The following is a 14,297-nucleotide window of genomic DNA, read 5'->3' as shown; positions in this document are numbered from 1 at the left end:
CCCATATGGACTGAGCTTCAGTGAGCTTCTCAACGAGGTCTTGACCTCCAGCCTTGAAGACCTCAACTGGAATGTCCAGCTCCTGATTTTACGAAGCAGTTCAGAAGGATTCTGGGGAAGATTTTTCTCGTGTTTGCATTTACAAAACACATTTCCCCTCACCTCTCCCGTCAGAATTCTGCAGGAATCATTACCTCTGTGACATCCTGGTCCACTACTACATCATGCCCGACTTCTCATCCCTCCCCACATCACCTTCCCTGAAATTGCATAAGGTGCAACATCTGCCCCTTTACCTCCTTCCTCCTCACCATTCAAGGCCCCAAGCACTTGTTTCAGGTGAAGCAACATTTCACTTGCACTTCCTTCAATTTGGTCTGCTATATTCCTTGCTTCCTGTGTAGTCTCCTCGACGTTGCGGGGACTAAATGTAGACTGGGTGGCCGCTTTGTGGAACACCTTTGCTCATCCTGCAACCATGACCCTAACTTTCATGTTTCTTTCCATTTTGGCTCAGCATTTTTGTCTCATGGCCATCCTTGGCCTGCTGCAATGCTCCAGTGAAACCCAATTCACTGGGGGATTAGGCACGTTTCAGTCCTCAGGACTCATTATTGAGTTCAAAAACATCAGATTCTGTGATCTTTTTCCTCCATCTTAATCCCTTAGTTTGTGGCCTCAGTAATGAAGCCATCCAAAGAGAATTGTTGACTGAAGCAGCATTAACCCTAAAATCTGCTACAGAAGTTGCATTGTCTGTGGAACTTGCTGCGAGAGAAGCTTTGCTAGTTTGAGCTAAAGTTGGAGCTGTGAGAAGCTGGTGCACCAAGATACTGCCATGTCATTGCTGCAACCAAGTGGGACATATGGCAGGACATTGTTGGAACAAGGAGAAAAGAATGCAAAAATTATGGTGAAGTTGGTCACATTCCCAAGGCATGTTGGGCATGCCGATCCTCATCAGCACAAAATAAGTGTACCAAGAAAAATACTGCAAAGTCTACAGGGTGCGTTTATCAGTCAAGTGATCCAGTTGAAGACTTACCTTGTACCAATGTGTCAAGTCAGCTTAAGGAATTTTTTTTAAATTATAAATTTAGAGTACCCAATTATTTTTGTTTTCCAATTAAGGAGCAATTTAGCATGGCCAATAAACCCACCCCGCACATCTTTGGGTTGTTTGGGGGGGGGGAGGAGACCCACGCAAACACGGGGAGAATATGCAAACTCCGCACAGACAGTGACCCGGAGCCAGGATGGAACCCGGGTTTTCGGTGCCATGAGGCAGCAGTGCTAACCACTGCACCACTGTGCCGTCCAGCTTAAGGAATTTAAACTCTGTGTTCTAGCAGTACAAGGAGACCAGGAACAATTTTGGGTATAACCAAAATTAAATGGGAACACTATTAAGATGGAAGTAGATTCAGGCGCGCTGCCTTATCACTTATACCTGAATTGATTATACTGTCAGAAATTGACGTATCTGCCATCAGAACAATCTGATATGGTATTGAGGACACATACCGAGGAGGCCGTGCCACTGAAAGGTTTCATCAAGGTGACTGTGGAAGTTAACGGGCAGAAAGTGGAGTTGCCTTTTCACATTGTTCAAGGAAACATTCCAGCATTATTTGGGAGATCTTGGTTAAGTAACCATGATGTGGAGATGCTGGCTTTGGACTGGGGTGGGCACAGTAAGAAGTCTTGTAACACTAGGTTGAAGTCCAACAGGCTTGTTTGGAATCACTAGATTTCGGAGCGCAGCTCCTTCATCAGGTGAGTCACTGATGCTCCGAAAGCTAATGATTCCAAACAAACCTGTTGGACTTTAACCTGGTGTTGTAACAATTCTTACTTGGTTAAGTAAGATTCAGCTAAACTGGACTATTGGAAACCAACTTGTTGATTCTAGGAATGATCCTCAACCACATCTGAGAACGTATGCAAAGGTATTCAAGGGTTACTTGGGTCCATGGCTGGGATCGAATTAAAACTCAGGCACGCTGTTTGCCTTTATCTGAAGTATTTGAAAATGGGTACCATACTCTATGCAATTCAAGGTAAGGTGCAAGAAGAACTCAAGAGGTTACCAAAAACAGGACTCATTGAGCCTGCTACCACCAGCGATTGGGCAACCTCAATCATTCTAGTCTTAAAGAGGATGGTTCAATATGAATATGCGTGTATTTCAAGACGATTATCAATGCTGTATTATGTGTTGATCAGTACCCTCTACCAATTATCAAAGGCCCCTCAGGTGACCAAAAATGTAGCAAAATTGAATCTAGAAATGAACGTAGCTATTGAGTCTCAACCATGACTGACCATAGTAACACACCAGGGTCTGTTTCGGTATTAAAGAATCATAGAATCCCTACAGTGCACAACGAGGCCATTTGGCCCATTGAGTCTGTACCGACCCTCTGAAAGAACACCCCATCTAGGCCTACTTCCCCATTCTATCTCCCTACCCCCACCTCATCTTTGGACACGAAGGGACACTTTTTAGAATGGATAACCCACCTAACCTGCACAACTTTAGACTGTGGGAGGAAACCAGAGCACCCAGAGGAAACCCATGCAGACTCGGGGAGAATGTGCAAACTCTACGCAGACAGTCACCCAAGGTTGGAAGCGCACCTGGGTCCCTGGTGCTGTGAGGCAGCAGTGCTAACCGCTGTGCCCCCGTGCTGCCCAGGCTACTGTTTGGGATAACATCAGCACTGGCACTCTTCCAATGATCTATTGATCAGATCTTGAGTGGGCTATTGGGTGTGCAATGCTACCTGGGTGGCATTTTGATTACAGGTTTAAACAATGTAGATGTAAAGAACTTAGAAGCTACTCTTGCAATGTTGCAATTGCATAATATTAGGGTCAAGAAAGAGAAGTGCACATTTTAAAAATCTTTTATTTACTATATTGGACAAATCATCGACCACCTTGGTCTTCATAAAGAACCTCAGACGATGTCGGAGATCCTGGATGTTCTACGATTGCAGAACATTGACTCAGTTAAGGCCGTTTCTGAGGATTATGAAATTACTATGGAAAGTTTGTACCACACTTAGCTACAAGTTAATGGTGAAGTGGCTTTGTATTGTTTTGTAACAAGCCAACTTGGCTCTGGACGAAAGATTGTGAGGATGCTTACCAAAATGTCAGCAAAATAATAATCGCTTATTGTCACAAGTAGGCTTCAATGAAGTTACTGCAAATAGCCCCTAGTCGCCACATTCCGGCACCTGTTTGGGGAGGCCAATACGGGAATTGAACCTGCTGTGCTAAACCAGCCCCTGGATTATTACAGGGATTGGAGTAATTGATCCATTATAACCCAAAACTGAAGCTGCAGCTTGCTTGTGATGCATCACCCTATGGGGTTGGAACAATTATCTTGAACATAATGCCTTCAGGCAAAGAGCGACCAATAGCATTTGCTTTCAGGATATTGATCAGTGCTCAATCCAACTCTGCTCAAGAAAAGAGCTGAGAAAGAAGCTCTCGGCATTATTTTTGGTATTCGAAGATTCCACCATTATTTATTTGACTGTCTATTAGTGACTGGCCACTGTCCCTTAACAATTGTCCTCTGCATAAGGGGGTCCCTTCGCTTGCTGCTAATCTTGTCGGCACATGCTTACGTAATCGAAGAACGCATGTCTGAACAGCGCGCAAACGCTTTGTCTAGACTGCCGCTGCAAGATCAACAAGACCAGAAAGATAATTACTAATCTTTTTTAAAATATTTTTATTAAAACTTTTATTGTTTTATTCAAATCACAATCATAGTAGCAAACATAATAACAATAAAAAAGCAAAAAACAAAGAATAACAATGCCCCCCCCAAATAGAACTATCCCCCCAACAGTTGACAGTGACCAGATCCTTGTGCCATATGAACGTCCGCCATCTACGATAGAACCCATCGATCCACCACTTCACCATGAACTTGGCCTTCTCAGGATACAAAAACTCCCATCAAATCACCGAGCCAAGCTGTGACGCTAGGTCGTGTTGCCTGCTTCCAACTCAGTAAAATCCATTGCTAGGCCAGTAACGAAGCGAATGCCAAAGCGTCCGTCCCCACCCCCATCCCTGTCCTCAGCTCTGGTTGGTCCGACAACCCAAACGCAACTACAAACGGGCATGTCTCTGGACCCGCATTCAGGAGAGTCCATATGGTGTTTTTAAAAAAGGCCCCTAAACCCCCACCAACTCGGGGCAGGTCCAGAACATGTACATGTGGTGAATAGGCCCTCTCGAGCGCCACTCACACTTCTCCTCGACCCCTTTAAAGAATCGACTCACCCTGGCCCAAGTGAGGTGCGCAATGAACACCACCTTTAGCTGAATCAGATTAAACCTCACGCAGGATCACTAGTTTTTGGTCATGGTTGACGTGCATTTGAAGTGGTCGGAGGATGCCACCATAAAATCGACAACTATGGAACAGGCCATGGGAACGCTTGATGAGGATTCAGGTGACCTCAACAACTTGTGAGCGATAGTGGTACTCCGAATTCGAGGACTATCTGAATGTCTGTGGCACCCGCCATATCAAATCTGCCCCCCACCATCCATGCTACCAATAGCTTCACTGAACGTTTCATACAATCGCTCAAGCATGCAGTGAAGGTTTTGAGGAATAAAGGCTTGCTACCTTACACATGTCAGTAGTTTTTCACTGACATACAGAAACACTGCGCATTCAGCAACCCATAGCTCACCAGCTATACTGATGTTCAAAAGGAAACTTCGTATACTGTCCATTCCTTTGACTCCCCCCTTCAACTTCAGAGATAGTCAGGCAACAACATCAGATGCAAGTGGTTAGAAGGGAACAACATTCCAAAAACCGAGTCTTTGACAATGGGAAACGTATCCTCGCAAGAAATGACACCTCCAGTGAAAAATGTACTCCAGCAATTGTATGAGTCAAAAGGAGTTTGATTTCATATTCTGTGCAATCTGATGATGAAGGAATTTGGAGTCAACATGCTGGCCAATTATCGTCAGCACATATTGAGATTACAGAATCTGTACCGTATGTTTTCACCACAACAGTATGGACAGTGATATACATGACTTGAGGACCACAGCTGCCGAGATTATGGAATCTGTTACAACAGAATCATCCACACAACCAGAGACAGATCCTGAATTGTTTTTGCCAGATGTAATACCGACCAGTGTACTAGAAAACACTCCCAGTACCCCGAAGAGCCAAGTTCCTGAACGTCGTGTTCTGCCAAAATGAGACAGACTTCCACCCAAGGGACTGTCTTACTAATGTACCCCAGCTATTCACAATATGTATTAATGATTTGGATGAGGGAACAAAATATAACATCACAAAGTTTGCAGATGATACCAAGTTGGGTGGGAGGATGAACTGTGACGAGGATACAGAGATCCTACAGCATGATCTGGACAGGTTGGGCGAGTGGGCAAATCAATGGCAGATGCAGTAGAATTTGGATAAGTGTGAGGTTATTCACTTTGTAAACAAAACAGGAAGGCATATTACTACCTGAACAATTGTAAATTGGGAAATGGGAGTGTGCAGGGGGACCTGGATGTCCTTGTGCACCAGTTGCTGAAGGTAAGCATGCAGGTGTAGCAGGTGGTAAAGAAGGCTAATGGTATGTTGGCCTTCAATGCGAGAAGTTTTCAGTACAGGAGCAGGGATGTGTTGCTGCAATTATACAGGGTCTTGATGAAGCCACACACACCTGGAATATTGTGTGCAGTTTTGGTCTCCTTGCTCTCGAGGGAGTGCAGCGAAGGTTTACCAGACTGATCCCAGGGATGGCGGAACTGTCATATGAGGAGAGATTGACTAGGTTAGAATTGTTCTCACTGGAGTTCAGAAGAATGAGGGGGGCATCTCATAGAGACTTATAAAATTCTCACAGGACTCGACAGGGTAGATGCAGGAAAGGTGTTCCTGATGGTGGGTGGGTCCAGAGCCAGGGGTCACAGTCTGAGGATTCAGGGTAAACCATTTTGGACAGAGATGAGGACACATTTCTTCACCCAAAGAGTGGTGAGCCTGTGGAATTCATTAGCACAGAAAGTAATTGATGCTAAAACATTGAATATATTCAAGAGGCGGCTAGATATCGCCCTTGGGGCGAATGGGATCAAAGGTTATGGGGAGAAAGCAGGATTAGGCTATTGAGTTGGATGATCGACCATGATCATGGTAAATGGCAGAGCAGGCGCGAAGGGCCAAAAGGCCTCCTCCTGCTCCTATCTTCTATGTATCTATATATATCCATAACATAACAATGTTGCTTACGTCATAATATGTTGGATCTGTGTTAAAGTGTTTGATTAAGTAAAATGCCAAGGACACTGTGGTATTATAGGTATTACGGTACCTGAGAGGCTGAAGTACCATTGGTAGAACCTGTATGCTTGCTATTGGCTAGAGAGTATAATAGCTCCGCCCTGATAGGTGGGGTATAAGAACCCGTGCCGTCCCAGCAGCCCTCATTCTGCACCTGAGTTGCTGGGGGAAACATCTAGCTTATTAAAGCCTTCAGTTGTACTCCAACCTCGTTTTAGTGGTCATTGATCGTGCATCAGACACTAAAGGAGTAAAGAGGGAGGGGTGTTGTGAATCAGAATAACACTATTCGCTGATGTAATGTCACGTGTTACACTGTGACAGCATTGGAGCATTTTGTGGGCTTTTGTGGAGTTCACTATTGTACCATGTTTGAATAGCACCTTGTAAATCAACCTCATGCACTAATTTATACGAACTCGACGTGTGTCACCTCTGATTCTTTCTCTTTGCAACTACAATATCGAATATAACAGGAAATAAGTTTGTTAAAATAAATGTTCCAAATCCTTTCAATAAATAATAATAGGTTTCTTAATTTGTCTTATTCCACAAAATGCTCCAATGATGTCACAGTGTAACACGTGACATTACATCAGCGAATAGTGATTAAACTCGTCTAAGTTTTATTAATGCAATATTTTTTGTTGAGACTTTGAATCTCAGTATTCAATATCATCAATAGAAGAGATTCAATATAATCAATAGAAGAGGATAATAAACTTCATTGTCCTGATGGATAATTGATTATTAATTGAATTTTGTTATTTAGATTAAATCCTGAATTTAAAAATTCATAATTTTATTGACAAATTTAGCATTTTCCCTGCTGAAGCAATCAAATATCCGGATGCACATTAAGCATTAGGAAGGTGAGAAAGCTGAGCAGAATTTTTTTGCCAAAAATAAACTATTTGTAGAATAAACTACAAAGGTATTGCCATTGAGGCAAATATTATCATAGATCAGAAGATAATCAATGGGATTATGAAGTAATAAAGGAATTGTGAATTAAAGTGAAATGCAGGTGAGATTGAGATCTGTCATAAAGAGAGAGGTTTGTTCAAAAAAAAGTCTTGTTTTCCTGTTCCCAAATGTTTTCACGTTCTGTTACTTTCCTGTACAACTCTACCGATGTGTACTGACTGTTAACCTTGCTAGTTTGCATATTAAGTGGAGTCGTTCATCTGGAAAGAGAAGCCTCCCAATGTTGGCCATTAAACCGAGCGTGTAAGTTAGAGGATATATGTTCCAGCTTTGAACATGAGGTTTTAATTAGTTATCCTTCATTTGTTCAAATGAATATTACACATTGTCAGCTCCAGGGAATTAGTGTGAAAGTCTTCCACTAAATTGCCTGTCAAATGTTTTGACAGTCTTGCAAACTGACAGCATATTCATATTAAGCTGCCATATTTAAAAGTCACAGGGAGACCTATCGCCCCCCCCCCCCCCCCAAACACACACACACACCCCACACACACACACACACACACACACAGCATGTTTCATGGTGGTGGAGGCAACCCACCATTAGCCAGCGGCAACATCTTCTGATCCCGCCGCTATGAATGGGGTTTCCCAGTGCATGCACCACCTTGCTGCCAGAAAACCCACAGCGGGTGTTTGCTGCCAGCAGTACCAGCCGGAAAATTCCGGCAATAGAATCTCGAGAATCTGGAACATTAAAATTGGTATCTTCAAAGTGAAACAGACCGGCTAGCAGAAAAAGTAGTAGCGCCCCTAATATTGAGTGCACCTGTCATATTGGTTGTTTTTGTTTGCTGAAATGTGGATTGGTCTGAGCTGTTCAACTACCACTTACCTTCCTTAATTTGCATCATCTTTAATGTGTTCATGAACACATTTTGTTGACACCAAAATCTAACGAATACACAATTTCAGATTTTGTAGGAATGACATCATTAGCACAGCCACATTTACGTTTCCGTGTACTCCCAATAGAAAAGAAAAGCTTTGTCCAAAACCTAGAGTTGTCTGTGTTTTTCATTTGCCAGCTGTAATCAAAGGACTTAACTCATACCACATAATTTAGTTGAGGTCTGTTATATGTAGTGACCAAAGCACTTGATTAGGCAAGTTATATATATTCTGTGCATGTGATCACACAAGTTTATCTTTGCTGTTTCAAAAATATTCACAAATGCATTGGTAATCAATAGTGCATGCTGTTTTGATAATAAAGTTTATCCCACCTAAATACATAACGTTTTATATGTGTTTATCATGAAAGCAGAAATACTGGAGTTGCATATTCAGGAGCTATGCAAGTAAAAGATGGTTAATTCTTGTACAAAGAGTGTTTAAAGGACTGACTGAAGAAATGAAATGAAATGAAAATTGCTTATTGTCACAAGTAGGCTTCAAATGAAGTTACTGTGAAAAGCCCCGAGTCACCACATTCCGGCGCCTGTTTGGGGAGGCTGGTACGGGAATTGAACCTTGCTGCTGGCCTGTCTTGGTCTGCTTTAAAAGCCAGCTCTTTATCCCAGTGCTGGAGGTCAAATTATAAAATGCAAAATATTTTCACATAAAGGCAACTGATGGGTTCTTAAATACTGGTGGATGGATTAAGTTTGCTCTACAAAATCTCAAAAGTGTGTGATTTATTTTACCTGCCAATTATCATGTTATGTATATTTTTAATTGCCTTTTGGCAGAACTCCAAAATGTTTTTGGCAATAGTGTGAGGGTTTGTCTCTTGTCACTTGTCTTCAGCATTAAAACATTGGGCACTCTTGCTGTGCCTGTGCTAATGACACGATAGGCTATTTTGAAAAATCATGAAATGGAAGTATATCAACAAAATCTATGACTTATTTAACGGGAGGAAATATTATGTCAAAACATTGCAAAGGACCTTTTTTCCCAAAGTACTTAAATTCTCTGTTTTATTTTGTAACAGAAAAGACATAAAGCTGATAATAATGTCAACAAGAAAAAAGCCAAAGGTGAGTGCGTGAGAAGTGAGGCTGAGACTATTTGAGGACTACTGCCTCAGACATTATTGTGAATAATAATAAATTATGCAAACTGAAAGAAATCCAAGGGGTATTACAAATTAACATTGCCAAATTTGATCCAGTTGTTATCATATTCATAATGAACATATATTCAGCAGGGATTTCTTGGTGTATTTCCTGTATTCCTGCTGTAAACCATTTAGTGTGATGATGAACTGTGAAAACTTCTGCAATTAATCAATAATGCTTACTTTTTGAAAAATGAAGACTACAGTTCTTTATCCAACACTGCCCACCTTCTGAAGCACCCAGTCCAATGAAGATATAATAAAATACTCCTTCAGTAACTGTTATTACGAACCCGGACCAAATCCCAGCTGTTGCTAGGATACTGGATGGAAACCCCAATTCTTAATTTAATTTGTAAGTCTGTGAGGAAAGGATACCTTGCTCTAGGAGTGATTCCACACACAAATAGAAATATGGTATATTAAAATACATTTTATTAATAACACAGTACTTTAACATCATAAAGACAAATAGCTTTCAATTACCAGTTAAACAATGCTTAATAACACAATGAAACAATCCTAATTGCTTTCTTGATCTCCACTCAAACAAAACCCATCTCTGGTCATAGTCGCTTTTAAATACAGTTAGCAGATTCCAGAATACTTGCTTAAAGAGATGTCTTGGATAAACCACTTTTTGAGGGTGATGTCCTTCAGGACCCAGCTTACAGATCCTTGCCTATCTCATAGGAACATAGGAATTAGGAGCAGAAGTAGGCAATTCAGTCCCTCGAGCATGCTCCGTCATTCAATCAGATCATAGCTGATCTCTTCCTGGTCTCAAATTCATCACCCCACCTGTTGCTCATATCCATTTAACCCATTTATTAAATAAGAAATATACCTATATCCTTCTTGAAACCATTTCATAGATTCCACCGCACTATGGGGCAGCGAGTTCCACAATTTCACCACCCTCTGAGAGAGGTAGTTCCTCCTCATCTCCGTTCTAAATATACTGCCCTTCAACCAATATCCATCAACTTACTGTTTAAACTGATGGCCTTAGAAATTGATCCTAGCCTGTTCATGGGCAAATCTTTAACTCTGTCTTGAGATCAGCTGCTGGTTGTCCACAGTCAAATCTTAACTGGCTGTTTCTCCAGAAACTGCTCGTCAGCTCACAGACAGATCTTTAACTGAACTGTATTGAGAGCACAGCTTCTTGTCTGTGGACATTCAAACCTAAAACTGAAAACCTCAACTGAAAGCTTCAACCCCTGGCTCCTCTCATTAGCTACATCATCTTACTAAACTGAACACACTGTCACACTGTCTCTAATTATCTACTCCCCAAGGCAGTGTTTTTCAAACTATTGTTTTGTCGGGACCCACTTCAACCGATCAACCTTCGCAACCCACGCTGACCGAATTGTTTCCAGGATGTCTTCCTCCTACATCCTCCTACAGCCAACAGATCTCAGCTCAACATATTTTACTCTTTCATCTTCGATTTTATTGTCCTCTGCACCCCTTTGAACTTTTTTTTCAAAATATAAAACTCTTTCATGTTTTTCCTATTGCCACCTGTTTTGGGTCATATAAATTTAATAACCTCCTCTTTGCAAGCTGTAAAAGTCTTACTCCCATGAAATTTAACAGCTCTATCTCCGAATGCAAATTTTAAAACTTATTTACTTATAAATTCACTTGACTATTAGACGCATTACCATTGCATGACAAGGAAAGCATGTGGTGCAAGGAAGAGTACAGCATGGATAGAAGATGTTTTGCTTATGCATGATTATAATCCATCAGATATTTTGTGATTATAATCCATCAGATGTTTCACCAGAAATCTCAACTGATACTGATATAAAATTAACCCCTCAGTTAAGTCTGATTAATTCCAGCACAGATTCAGTGCTCTTTCTTTGGATGGTTTGTATTGAATGTTTAGTATTGTATTTGAGTTGATGATGTCAGTATGATGAACCATAAAAATACTCTTGTGCTGTCTGGATTGGCACATTTGTTTTTGTTTTTCGATCGACACAGATCAAAACAACAAAGAAGTGATTGTGGTCAACATGATTACAGCTTCACAAACCACGTTCAGATATTAGGTTAGATGGTAAAAAATTCACAATAGTCTCATTTTAATTTTATGGCAAAAATGTCGCAAAATAGTCTCAATTTTATTGAAGCTGCACTACTTTTGAATATAATAAATTGACACTAAACGTGAAGTAAAATGTGATTTATTGTCAAGAGAAAACATATCAGGTCAAGTATGCATGAGGCCCAAAATGCCAGAGTAAGTAATTATGTTGTACTTGCGTTAAGAGCCATTAAGTAAACTTGATTTATGTTCTGCACATGTCAAAAGAAGGATATCAATAACCATTAATAATGCATACAAACAGGAAAACTATTCAATGAATAAATAGTTACCTGCTGTTTCTTCCACTCATATCTCATAATACACATTATTGATTTGTAGTTTTCAGTGAAATAAATTGTAGAGTTATTTCCAAAGTACTGATGAAAATCCCATAATTCAACTTAATACAAGCAAAATTTCACTTTTGGGTCAGTCGTGGCTCAGTTAGAAGCACCCTTGCCTCTGATTGAGCTCAAAAATTTACACTTGATTGTTCAGTGCAGTAATGGAGAAGAGTTGAATTGTCGGAGGTGCTGCCTGTTGCATGACCCATTAAAGTGAGGCCCCATCTGCCTGTTCAGATGGATGTGAAAGATCCCATGTCTTTATTTCAAAGAAGAGCGGGGGCATCATCCCTTGTGTTCTTCGTGAAATGTATCCCTCAATCAATATCTGAAAAAGAACAGGTTATCTGCTCTTTAGCTCATTGTTTATGGGGGTTTTCTGTTTGCAAATTGGCTGCCTACGTTACATATATGACTACACTTCAAAAGTACTTCACTCGCTGTAATGTGTATTGAGTTGCCTGGTGGTCATGAAAAGTGCCTTAATTAAGTAATTTTTAAAATGTCACTTTTGTGGCCATGTTGATGATTTTTAAAATATGTTTCGTGGGACAGCAAGCTCTAATTGTAACAGGTAAATAGTCAGATGTGAACATTTAACACGAGCAACAGAAAAAAAGAATAAAAAGCATAGTTCCAAGTTTTTATTCTACTTGATGGTAAGAAATATTTGTTATCGTTTCAGTTTTAAGAAATGGCATGTGGAAGATCATTATTTGGAAAGAGGTATGTGATTCATGTGTAGAAAAAAATTATGAAGTTGTTACAGAGATTTTTTTTTTAATTGAGTTCCCAATTATAATGTTTTTCCAATTAAGGGGCATTAATGGCTAATCCACCTAACCCGCACATCTTTGGGTTGTGGGGGTGAAACCCAGGCTGACATGGGGAGAATGTGCAAACTCCACACAGACTGTGACACAGGGCAGGGATTCGAACCTGGGTCCTCAGCGCCGCAGTCCCAGTGCTGTCCACTGCGCCGCATGCCACCCTCAAGTTGTTACAGAGAGCAACAATTAGAAGAACTTCATAAAATCAAATGGATCATTTTAAATTAAACTTTCAGAGCTTGGAATTAAACAACTAGAGTATTCAGCAGCATTTTGTAGCATCTCCAGAAGTATTTAACACAGGGACGTTTTCAAACCTAATTGCTACACTGCGGGGGTGTGGGGTTATCCTTCAGAGAGTGGTATGTCTTGTTCATATGTGCAGTAATAAATCCAGCATGGATATGAACCAGGGTTCCCAGTGCTTGACAATACCAAATCTAAAAATTAGGACTTTTAAAAACATTGACTGACACTTAAATAATGCCAAACATTCCACATAACCGGAATAATGATTTGCCTTCCACTACATTCCAACTTGGTTTATTTTGGTAGAGCTTCATCAGAATTTAGCTGAACAACTGATTGTAACAGTTGGCCAGATTGTGCTAGAATTTCAAGTGAAAACTTAATTTATCAGTACATGGTAACTTTTTTTTTAAATTTGGAAATATTAACTTATTTTACAACAATGGATTCATTGAGGGGACTGTTTACATCTACTAGATATGATCTCCAGTTAAGTCTACACTTTTGGGCAATAATTACCCAATTACACATTTTCCATATTTACAGCATTGAATATGTGAAATTGCGGTTTCATCACTTGAAATTTATTTTATAATCCAGGACTGTCATTGCTTAGCTGAAGAAAAGCAAATGTGATGGGTAGGATGCAGCAAATTATATAAAATCCAGGCTAAAAGCTTCTGAGTTTAAGTTTAAATTGATCACTGCACTTGAAAAAGATGGTCTAGCTCTCTGCAGTGTGTTACATTTATTATGTATTTGAAATATCTGTTCCTTCCAAAGTGTTATTGGAAATTAAGCTCAGAGGCCCAAATTTTCGCTGCCAAGTCGATGGGCAGGTGAAAATTGGAATTGGGCTGGCATTCCCAGAAAGAGTGCAGACACAGCCACAGGGCTGCCAAATGCAGAGGTGGGCAGTTTAAAAGGGCCAAACTTTTGATTTACTGTTATTATTACAACTGGGATAAAGTCACTCTGCGGGAGGGGCAGCATGGAAAGAACCCAGGGAAATATCAAGAGGACAAGGGAAAAGACTGAGGAGGGGGCAACAGTAACAAACACAAAACAAAAGAGAGCCTACAACATGCACGACAGAAGAAAGACCCCAACAAGAAGGGGGGAAGGAGGAGCAAGGGTGGGGAAGGCCAATGAAAGGGGAACATATAAATTGTACATAAGAACCGTCTCACTCGCATATTGTATGGTGTACAGATGCAAAATTCAGTAAAAATATATATACATTTAATTTTCAAAGGGGTACCGTACCTCTCCCAAACGGGAACCTGGCTTCTCCAAATAACGGCAGCAAGTTTAGACCTTTTACCCTTTTTCTCCATTTAATAAATACCACTAGTTATGT

At 40.6% G+C, this 14,297-nt stretch overlaps 1 protein-coding gene across 4 annotated transcripts in view; it reads left to right on the top strand.

The window, feature by feature from the left end:
- Window positions 1-14,297, top strand: part of atp8a2 (ATPase phospholipid transporting 8A2) — an 890,601-nt gene that overhangs the window by 203,397 nt on the left and 672,907 nt on the right. For all 4 annotated transcript variants that reach the window (XM_072476889.1, XM_072476890.1, XM_072476891.1 and 1 more), the window contains 2 exons: window positions 9,282-9,327; window positions 12,544-12,584. In XM_072476889.1, the coding sequence (XP_072332990.1) occupies window positions 9,282-9,327; window positions 12,544-12,584 (87 nt within the window). The remainder of the gene's footprint in view (window positions 1-9,281; window positions 9,328-12,543; window positions 12,585-14,297) is intronic.

Source organism: Scyliorhinus torazame, chromosome 15 (assembly GCF_047496885.1).
Source record: "Scyliorhinus torazame isolate Kashiwa2021f chromosome 15, sScyTor2.1, whole genome shotgun sequence".
Classification (NCBI taxonomy): Eukaryota; Metazoa; Chordata; class Chondrichthyes; order Carcharhiniformes; family Scyliorhinidae; genus Scyliorhinus; species Scyliorhinus torazame.
This window is presented reverse-complemented; position numbering and strand designations above follow the sequence as displayed.